The 10,844-nt window shown below is 42.4% G+C and overlaps 1 protein-coding gene across 2 annotated transcripts in view; it reads left to right on the top strand.

Annotated features, from left to right (window-relative positions):
• The first annotated feature begins 2,723 nt into the window (after positions 1–2,723).
• Positions 2,724–10,844, top strand: part of RFC4 (replication factor C subunit 4) — a 19,750-nt gene continuing 11,629 nt past the window's right edge. Inside the window, exons 1-4 of one of the 2 annotated variants that reach the window (XM_043523172.1) lie at positions 2,724–2,883; positions 3,177–3,330; positions 4,261–4,339; positions 9,095–9,174. In XM_043523172.1, coding sequence (XP_043379107.1) covers positions 3,197–3,330; positions 4,261–4,339; positions 9,095–9,174 — 293 coding nt within the window. In that variant the 5' untranslated portion in view covers positions 2,724–2,883; positions 3,177–3,196. The remainder of the gene's footprint in view (positions 2,884–3,176; positions 3,331–4,260; positions 4,340–9,094; positions 9,175–10,844) is intronic. The other variant, XM_037909542.2, reaches the window with a different exon arrangement.

Genomic DNA, 10,844 nt, shown 5'->3' with positions numbered 1-10,844 from the left:
AGCAGCTTCAATTGTTACAAATATGAATATCTGTTGTTAGCAAGGCTGTGATCTGAATTTCAACTGATTTAATAGTGGATGTAGCTACTGTGCCAGATAACAGGAAACGATTTACACCTCTACCCCGATATAACACTGTCCTCGGAAGCCAAAAAAATCTTACCGCATTATAGGTGAAACCACATTATATCGAACTTGCTTTGATCCACTGGAGCGCGCAGCCCCGCCACCCCGGAGCGCTGCTTTACCGCGTTATATCCGAATTCGTGTTATATTGGTTGCATTATATCGGGGTAGAGGTGTATTTCAAATTGCCCAAACAAAATTCTAGCCTTTTTTCCTAAGTAGAACAACACACTTTCAGTTTAATGTCTTTCCTGCAGTGTCGTTTCTAATAACTGTTTTTAGTTGCCATAGAAACTGTTTCCAGGTCTACTTTCCTCCTTTGTACAGTTCCAATTCTGAATGATTACTCTTGTTGCCATCCAGGCCACTTGCTGTCTTGTGCCTTGTTTTCAGCAATGTCTTGGTGTGAGTAGTAAAACAATACATCTGCAATCAACCTTAAAGCCAATTATAACAGCAACTGACTCTCTAGGTATAATATATCACAGCCTGTGAGCTAATCAATATGTAACAGCTGCATTGTTCGATCAATATATGCACAGCTGAGATACATGGAAGCATAAAATGTAGCCATCAATAGCACAAAATGTGGGCATATGGAATGACTAACAAGAATGCTGGGATGCATTTTTGTCCTTAAAGGGGCACTGCCATATCAATTTACAAATTGTTTGTCTGATAAGTTTTCCTCCTAATTTAGTTGTACTTTCAGATTACTAGAAATGATTTTTTTTTTAAATTGTCAGTTTGTTTTGTGCATTTGGTAGCATTTTGTGTATAATCTGTCAATGAGTTTTCACTGTTATCTATGTGGGTCTTTCACAGAGCAGCAGTATAGAAGAAATGTTTTAAAAATAAATAAGTGACCGTCAAATCACACATAATCAGAGGCACACAGGTCCAGGCATAAGATCTAATATACATTTTAGCTCACTTTTTTTAAATGGACAGTATTTCAAGTTAATAGCGTCCTGTTGTAAAAAAGAGCATTTCATCCCCATTGTAGTTGCAGTCTTTGTTTACATTTTTTATTTTATATTTACAAGAGAGATCACCATTCTTAATCAAAATTAGAGTTGTTTTTTTTCATAGGAAACTGTGCAAAAAGTGACATTCCACTCATGGTAAATTTTGATCATCTGTTTATTATAAATGCTTGCATAATGCCCATCAAAACAGGATCCCCGGTACAGGATGCAATGCACAATACTACTTTCTCCATAGCAGGCCCCCACTTTTGAAATGTGCTCCCAATGGAAAAACAATTAATCACAAGCCTAGCCTTACCCGTACATTACGAGAGGATGCACCACCATTCTGTGGCAAGATCCTAGTACCATGCAGAAGTGTCCCTTTGTGCCAAGGAGGCCTGGATGGCAATGTCACAGCATAATGCGGGTGTGAACCTGTGTGTCATGCTGCAGACCCACTGGGGCATGGCCCCATCATGGCAATGCCATCATGTTACAGCAAAGGCACACTCCTGTGCAATGCCACCCAGCATCCCACTGAAAGGACATGCTCCTACTTGGGGCTGTAGTGGGCCCAGCTTCCCCTAGAAGGGCATTTTCTCTCCACATGCCCCAGTGCATCTGCAGCATGACACACAGGTTCACACCCGCATTATGCTATGACATAATGAAAATATTCGAGAAACAAGGTGGGTGACGGAATATCTTTTATTGGATCAATATCTGTTGGTGAGAGAGACAAACTTCTGAGCCACAGAGAGCTCTTCTTCTGGCCTGGGAAAGGTACTCCCTGCGTCGCAGCTAAACGAATGGCGCAGCAGATTGTTTAGCGTAAGTAGCTGGCACGTATTCAAAGGGACCATGCAAGGCATGAACACCTCTGCAGTCATCGTGGCAAAAAAGGAGCAAGTGGGTTACAGATTGTTGTGATATGCCACAAATCCAGAGTCTCTCCTCAGGGCATGATTTTTAGTGTCTAGCAGCTTTCAGAGTAGCAGCCGTATGAGTCTGTATTCACAAAAAGAAAAGGAGGACTAGTGGCACCTTAGAGACTAACCAATTTATTTGAGCATAAGCTACTAATGCTGGTGTCTCTCACGAACAGCTCTCGCCCACCTTGTCTCTCTCTAACCACGCTGCATATTTCCATTCCATCGCTTTTCAGCAGCGGCTCTCCAGGCGCTTCCCGCTCTTCAGTGTACCATTGTACCCTCCCAGCTGGCTGGGAGGCAGGGAAGCAGCGTGACCCCCACCGTACGCATGGGGCACAGAGGGGCTAGCGCCGCCGCCTTGCCCCCAGTCACACCCGGTGGAGGCGGGCAGCGAACCCCGTGGGTCTCCCACCTCTTTCCCCTTCCCCATGTTACGCCGTGCAGCCCCTCCCCAGCGCGCTCAGGCGGCAGGCACACGCCTGACAGGGCGCGAGAAGCACGAAGGAGACCGAAGCCCCAACACCCGCCACGCCATCTCCACAACGTCTCCCCGCCGCCCCCGGGCCTGAGCCGCCATATTTAGTGAGCTTGGGGCTGCGCACATGCGCACCGCAGGCGCCGCCGCTGCCCTCCGCCATGTTGGTTGAGGGCAATCGGGGCAGGGCCTGAGGCCATCCAATCACGTGACGTGTCTGCGTCGCCCATAACCAATAACCCGGGGCGCCGGTGGTGACTCCTCCCGGCGGTCTCGGGCCCGTTCTCCCAGGCGGAAGCGGAAGCGGAAGCGGCCCCACCCCCGCATTAAAAAAAAGAGCGGGCTGGCGGGAGTTGGTGGGCGGCTGTTGCTGAGGGGGGTAGGTCCCGCTCCCCTGGGCCGGTTACTGGTGTGGGCGAGGGATGCCGGGGGGGCGCTGAGCTTAGCTTGTCGCGGCCGCCCTCCCTCCTGGGAGGGGACTCCGAGGGGCAGGGGTGGGCCTGGGGCCTGTCCCCCCCCGGTTGTGGTGGTGCCCCCCTCTCCCCCGCCTTCAGCCTGTGCGCAGCCTCTTCCTCCCGCCCATCTCCTCAGGGCGGGGCTCGGGGGCGCTGCGCTGGGGGCTGGGGGTGTGTGTGGGGGGGTGACACGAAGTGTGTGGGGCTCTCCCCGCAGGGTGACAAGGCGCAGCAGCCATGCAGGCGTTTCTGAAAGGCCCGTCCGCCATCAGCACCAGAGCGCCGGCGTCCAAGGAGCGAGGCGCGGCTGCCGCCGCGGGAGGCAGCGGCGAGGGCAAGAGGCTCAAACCCATCCCTTGGGTGGAGAAATAGTAAGCGCCCTTCGGCGGGGGGCGGGAGTGTGTGTGTGGGGGGGTCTGATCCGGAGCTGCTGCGGCGAGCGAAGGGTATCTAGACTGCAGCAGGGCCGTGAGTGACTTCTGCCTGAGGGAGGTGGGGTGGAAGGGGCCCCCGAAGTGTGCGTCGCAGAGTGTGTAGCCGCACTAGAGCGGCTGTGTTGAGTATGGCGGAATGGAGCCAGGAGGTAGCTGCACTTCGGGGGGGGGAAGGACTGGGAAAAAACTGGGACTCTGGTCTCATTCTTCCAGTGACATTCATGGGAAAATCTTCCTCCGTGTAGAACTTAAACGGTGCTCTCCCCCCACCCCACCCCCACTCCCCATCAGTGTTGCAAGTTGAAAATTGAGCTCTGTGCCTCTCAAATTTCTGTCAGAATGTAAATTACTAACTAGGTAGAATCCACCTTGCCTACCTGCAGGTGTATATCTGTGCAGTGGTGATCAGGTAAAAGGTTTTCTCAGCGCCTTTGAGGCACGGAGCAGTAAGGTGGGATTTTTTGTTTTTTGCATATGCACTTGTGTTACTCTGATCATAACTGCATTTTATCAAGACACAAACTATTCAATGTTTTCTAATAAGATTTTGGCACCAGCCTTTCAAGCAGCAAAGCTGTTCTAGACTCTAAATTGTAGTTCTGCTTCGGAAAGTACTTCTGTTTACAGTATAGATAGACTGGCATCTTCCTGAGAAACTGGGTGACTTTAGCATTTTTGTGCAAAATATTACACAGTTTAGAGGCATTGCACAAAGTTGCCCAGTCACTCTGTTACAAAGCTTTTCATAATCTCTCTTTCTCCCCCCCACCCCTTGAAACCTATAAGGAAAACATTCTTTTTTGGGTGAAAGTGATATTGAGAATTTTTAGTAGATACTAAAATACACTTCACTGTGTTTTCATCTAGTCGTCCGAAGTGTGTGGATGAAGTTGCATTCCAAGAGGAAGTTGTTGCTGTGCTGAAAAAATCCTTAGAGGGAGCTGATGTGAGTGTAACACAGACATTTAATCAATCATAGCATGTTCAAGAAAAAATTCTGATGGTTCTGTAGCAGCAGAGAACTAGCTTTGTGCTGCTGGCTTATGAGTTTCATACTCAGGGTAGTTACCAATAGCTTGATGTAAAATTGGGAGAGCGTATCTAGTGGGGTGACAGTCCCAGCCCCACCATGCGCAGGGGAGGTTGCACTCAGAGGCTTGCTGTGTGAAAGGGGTCACCAATACAAAAAGTTTGAGAACCACTGAAGTAGAGTATGCTTATAAAATTTGAGGATATCACCAAGCTGGGAGGGGTTGCAAGCACTTTGGAGGACGGATTTAAAGGTCAAAATGACATTGACAAATTGAAGAATTGATCTGAATTAAACAAGGTGAAATTCAGTAAAGACAAATGCAAAATACTTCACTTAAGAAGGAAAAATCAAATGCACAACTACAAAATGGGGAATATCTGACTAAGTGGTAGGACTGCTGAAATGGATCTGGGAATTATAGTGGACCACAAACTGAATATGAATGTCAATGTGATGCAGCTGCATAAAAGGCTAATAGGATTCTGGGGTGTACTAACAGGATTGTTGTATGTAAGACACAGGAGGTAATTGTCCTGCTGTACTCAGCGCCGGTGAGGCACCAGCTGGAAAGATGTGGATGAACTGGAAAGAGTCCAGAGGAGAGTAACAAAAATGATAAAAGGTTTAGAAAAGCTGACCTATGAGGAAAGGTTTAAAAAAAGGGCATATTTAGTCTTAAGAAGAGAAGACTGAGGGGGGACCTGATAAGTCTTCCAGTATTACAAAGAGGATTGTGATCAATGTTCTCCATGTCCAGTGAAGATAAGACAAGAAGTAATGGTCTTAACCTGCAGCAAGGGAGATTTAGGTTAGATATTAAGAAAAAACTTTCTAATTATGATGGCTTCTTGAGGTCCCTTCCAGCCCTACATTTCTATGATTCTATGTTTCTGACATTTCCAGCTTTCTAGCAATTCTAAAATCAGCAGCTCTATGGTGTAACTTGGAAGCTTTACTGATTGGTGCTCTCCCCTCAGTTTCTGTCATCATAATCCTACAAGATTGGAAGAACCACAGCTACCTTGATGTTCTTACCTAGCTATAGTCTGTACTTTTGAATGTTAAACTTTGAAAATATGGTGCAGAGGGGAAAAACAGTTTTTTTTTGTTTAAGTGAACTTTTATGAATGGACTTCTAATGATTTTTAATTTTTAATTTATTAGCCTTCCTTAGAAGCATTAAGTACAGTTTTACTAAAACCACTTAAATAGCAAAGGAAGCTTAAAGGTATTGACATCTTACTGAAGTATAGATCTAAAATAAATTGTGAGAACAGAGAGCAGTTCTTGAGGGTGTTTTTTTTTTAAACACAAGTAGTTAAACAGAAGTAACTTGTAAGGTGCTGTGAAGAGTAATTTTAATTTGCATGTCTGTCGCATTGCTGGGATTAGCTACAAAATGCTGTGATCTATATGAACAGTTGCCATTTTTCTTCTACCTGGTGTTTGAGGAAACAAGTATAAGGAATATGAAAATGTAGTCAGCAGGGGGCTGTATGTCTGGGCTTTGGGTCTGGGATAGTCTCCTCCTCCCCACACAGACAACCTCTTTCTGCCTCAGTGAAGTTCTAGATAAAGATCACTTAGAATTGAGAGGATAATTTCATTTTCATGATCCACTAATGATTCTGAACTGATTGACAGATATATTGGTTTGAAGTCGTCTTTTATGATGTGGACATATTAACTTATTTTATTCAGTATAATTCCTAGTGTTCTGTGTTTTTTTTCAAAAAGGTTTTGAATTGTAATGACTTTTCCCTTAGATGCTACTTGAATTGGCAATGTTGAGGGTGAAAGCTTTTATCCTCTTTGCTGTCTAGAATTCCATTCTTGGCCAATTTTATAAATATTTCTGAAATTATCAATTTAATCTGTCACACGTGACATCCTATTTTTTGAAAATAAATACATAAATTGTAAACTTTGTGCTGCTTAATTTGTTTTACAATTGTGTAAAACCAGTGTAATGGATTAAAGTATGTTCTTTAATACATGCCAGTAACTCATACTGTCAGGTCAGTATAGCTAATGCTCTTAAAATCTAGTAGCAATTCTACCATATTTTAATAACATTACAATTGTATTGAGTATATTTAGGACCTGTTAATGTCAGTGAGAAATGAAATGCTTTCACTACTTGTTATAATAGTGATACTGCAGTGCATAATGTTACTTAGGTGGTGGGTTGGGCAGTTCTATTTTGAGCAATGCTATTTAAATATTTTATGGCTCTTTGACCAGCTAGGTTTCTGGGATTATGATCCTAGTACATCAGTGTTGAAAGGCTGAAGTATAACTCCTATTTATAGTTATAGGTTTTATATTTTGTTGTAGTCACAGTGCTCAAAACCAGTAAACCATTAGAGGGCAAAATCATTTAAGTAGCTTTAGTTTAAGAATTAACAAAACTTGGCAGTTTACATCTCTAAAATAAGCAAAGAGATAACACTGCAATAAAAGACTCTTCTGAATTATTTAAACCAAAGCCTGAGACTGCTGATGTTTGTTCCAGACTGGATCCCAGTGAATTTGGAGGTATGCCTCTCAAATGACTTTCCTGGCCACAAACGGCTGTTACTCTCTCCATCCCATGCTGCCAGTCAGTACCGCTATGTGGCGGATACCAAGAATAACTAGATCAGGAGTCCTTAAACTTAATGTGGACTACGTCTAAATAACAAAATGGTTTTGTAGGCCACTTCCCCTCCCATCTGCTGTCTCATAACATAATCTGTGGTAAAGTTGACTACTTCCCGGATATAACGTGGTTTTTAGGTAATGCGAACTGGCGCCATGTGACTAGCCAGCACTTCATAGACCACCAGTGGTCCCTGAAGGCATTTGAGAGCTAAGTCAGACCCTCTCAGCAACCTCAGTTTATAATGACATGCAGAGGGCTGAGCCTAACTAGTTGTGGTGTATGAACTTTGTTTCTGTCTTTGAGGACTTGAGTAGTTTCTTTGTCATCATTGCAGTGCCTGGCGTGGGTAAGAATAAATAATGTAAACCATAATAATCTGGCATGCTCAGTGCTCTAACTGGGTCTCTGGAGGCTGCATATTAGAAGGCTCTTTGTAGAGCTGCCATTTCAGTTTTCATCTCCTCTTGTCCAGCTTTTGAGAATGTGCTGTGTGTCAAACTTTCTGAAACTGACTTAGGATTTGCATTATGATATATAATTTGCCAGTAGCTGTAACCGTCCCATAATCCAGATAAGATGCCTACAGGTATCATAGTTTACTACTGGCAAGTGCTGAAACCTGCGTGGCTGGATCAGGTTACAGTTCTGCCAAAAATACTGCCATTACGTTATATAAAGGATTAGGATATACTTTGTAAGGCAGCAGTGTAAATGCTGGTGATAATTTTGATGTGAAACTGAAGCACAAACAGTCTAGAGTATGGATTTAGTGTATTTAAGTGGAATTAGTAAAACGTGGAATCTCATTAAAACTCTTACTAAAGCCTATTCACAGGACTAGCAGAGAGTGGATTAGTGATTTGGGGTCAAATTACTGTGTATGTCTCCAACACAAAGGTCTGCAGAGTGTCTGACTGCCAATACAGTGCTCTTGTCTTCAGCCATTCACTTATGAGAACTAACACTCACAATGTTTCCCCTTCTCAGTACAATCCTAGAACATTCTGGAGGATGTTGACAATTATGGTAGATGATCAAATATATAAAAAGGGTGTTTAGTCTTAAATTTGACCTAAGCTTAAGCTGTTAACTAGTTAGTATGTATTGTGTTTATGTATAACCTTTGGATTCCGTCAAAGGCATAACTTCTAGACAGTGTCCCTTTTAGAGGAGACGAGGGTTTACATGTTTCACGCTCAGTTTTATTTTATATAAAAATTTAATATCTCTTTAAAAAAGCGTCCCTCCTAAAAAGTTTTAACATGACATCTGAATTCAACCTATAAATTCAGTTCAGTGTTTTTCATATACACTTAAGCACTTGAAGCTTTATATAAATATCTATATTTAAATACATGGTTTTACTGTATGCAAATCTATTATAACAACATAGAACACTTGGTATGTACTTTAATTATGGGACTACCTAATTTTTCTTTTAACCATTAAACATTTTACTTCTGTGGAATAGACTTCTTTTTTACAAAGCATCTATCTTTTTTTAAAAAAAATGTATTTGCGACTATAAATATCAAGTCTGACTGAGAAGCTCAGCCCTTTTTTGTTTGTTATGGGTTGGAAGGGACTCTTGTGTTGTAGGGCAAAAAAAAAAATGCATAAGTGCATAAACAAGCAGCACATGTACATTCCAGGTAGAGCCATTGCAAACCTCCCCCATGCTGTCATAGCAGTGTGCCTCAATCCTGACCTGAAGACACTGTATCCAAGTACCCTCCTGAGTGGGGGTATCACTTTTGATAGAACATGTGTTAGTATCATAAAATGCCAACTTGTTCACATATCCTTATCACTAATGGGTTGGCTTGTGTTCTTTTCACTGTTAGCTACAGTGCCTAATGACCTAGATGTTGAAAGGCTTTGTATTGCACAGGCATCCAATCCCTTTTCTCTCACTCTACTGTTGAACTCCCAATAGAGCGTAAAGGGTGAAGTGAAATTTCTATACATTAAATATTTTGAATTAATAACTTGTGCTGTAAAACATCCCTTTTCTGCTACTACAGCTTCCCAATCTCTTGTTTTATGGCCCACCTGGAACTGGAAAGACTTCCACTATTTTGGCATTAGCCAGAGAACTCTATGGGTAAGTTGGAATCTAACTGTATTTACTAAGTGTTCCAAAAGCTTGCCACCCTGTGACACTTTTAGTCACTACCTGCTCCAATTTTTGTGGTGGTCTAGTCTATAAGAATCTAATATTGAGCTGAGCCTTCTCTCTGTTGCTTTTGTATTCCAAACTTGTATTTCTTGGTGATAACAGATTTCCCTCCCCACAATATTACATTTAACACTAAACCACTTAAGTAAAACATCTGATGCTATATTAAGGGAGAGAGCAGGGATGGGAGTTTTTGTGGTGATCCACTTCTGTCTGGAAATCCTCCTCACCTTTGAACGATTTTCTGATATCTGTGTACTTGTCTGTTACACCACTTTGTGTTCACACCAGGGTTTTTCTACTGTCTGATCATGTCATTGGACTCTGACTATGCTGTCTATTGGTGAAGCCTCAGTCAGTGCTGTGATTCAAATCATGCAACCATGCCCCTTCAACAATGGTGAACCTAGGTGGTTTCTTCATTTTGTTTTCTGATTTAACATTCTGTATAAACCCTAGTGAAACTGAAGATTGATATTGTTTTAATGTTTACACAAAGATAAACAAAAATCCTTAGTATTTGAACTTGTAGCGCATTTTATCTGTAGATCTCAATGCACTTAACAAAAATGGATTAATATCATTCTTGCTATTATACTGTTGGGGAAACTAAGGTGCAGGCTGTGGCTTCCCTGGGAGTCTAAGGTAGAAATAGAACCCAGGTCTACTGATTCCCAGTCACTGGACCACAGTTGCCTTCCCTTCCATACCTACCTCATAGGGTGTTGTGAAACTTTTATTGAGCTAAACTCTTAATGGGGTGACTATGGGAAGGATCTGAGGGCGGGGAAGAGGAGGAGGGCAATTGCTTTTGACCGCTTTTTAAAAACTTGTGATACAGTAGATAATACAGCATGTTCTATTTTTCCTTAAATTGTGTGCATTAATTGATTCCTTTTTTGTGGCTTTTGTGTGATGATTTTTTGAAAGGGTTATAACTAAAATAAGAGGCTTGGTTGACCTGCATTCAAATCTAATGCCACAGGAATCTTAGCTAGTTTGACTTCTTGTGAGTTACATAGCATCTTTTGTTCTTTTTACTTATCCAAATTCCGTGGTGTAGGAGGAGAAAGAACTACCAATAATCTAAATTAACACTAGGAAGAAAACTCCTAATTAGTATTCAAACTCTCTGGAGCATAGATGTTTCAGGTTCTGCAACCTTACAACTGTTGATCAATCTTCGCTAAAGTGGCCTGTTGTGACTGATGTCCTGTTTTAGCTGCACTTTCTGTATCAAATTAAGTCTTCTAGCAGCATAGCTCCTGGAAGCATGACAACTGCAGAGCACTGTTGGTGGCTGCAACAGAGGATTTTACAAGTTACTGTACAACTTGATTTACAGAATATTTGTGGAAATAGACATAGCACAGAAAAATCAAGTGTCCTTGACCTTGAATGCTCTCTCAATGTTCTTGCCTGGAGCAGTGGTGTGACTTCATGTTTCAATTTTTCCATATTCTAGGGGACAAGGTACTTGGTATAAATAGGGCTTCTGTTTTCAGATTTTTGGGGTTTATTAGCAATTTGAGTTTTATGTAGATGTCCAGAAAGCACAGATTTTGGGTCTCTCTTTATATATTCTGTAATGAACA

The sequence above is a fragment of the Chelonia mydas genome, chromosome 9, assembly GCF_015237465.2.
Source record: "Chelonia mydas isolate rCheMyd1 chromosome 9, rCheMyd1.pri.v2, whole genome shotgun sequence".
Taxonomy (NCBI): Eukaryota; Metazoa; Chordata; order Testudines; family Cheloniidae; genus Chelonia; species Chelonia mydas.
This window is presented reverse-complemented; position numbering and strand designations above follow the sequence as displayed.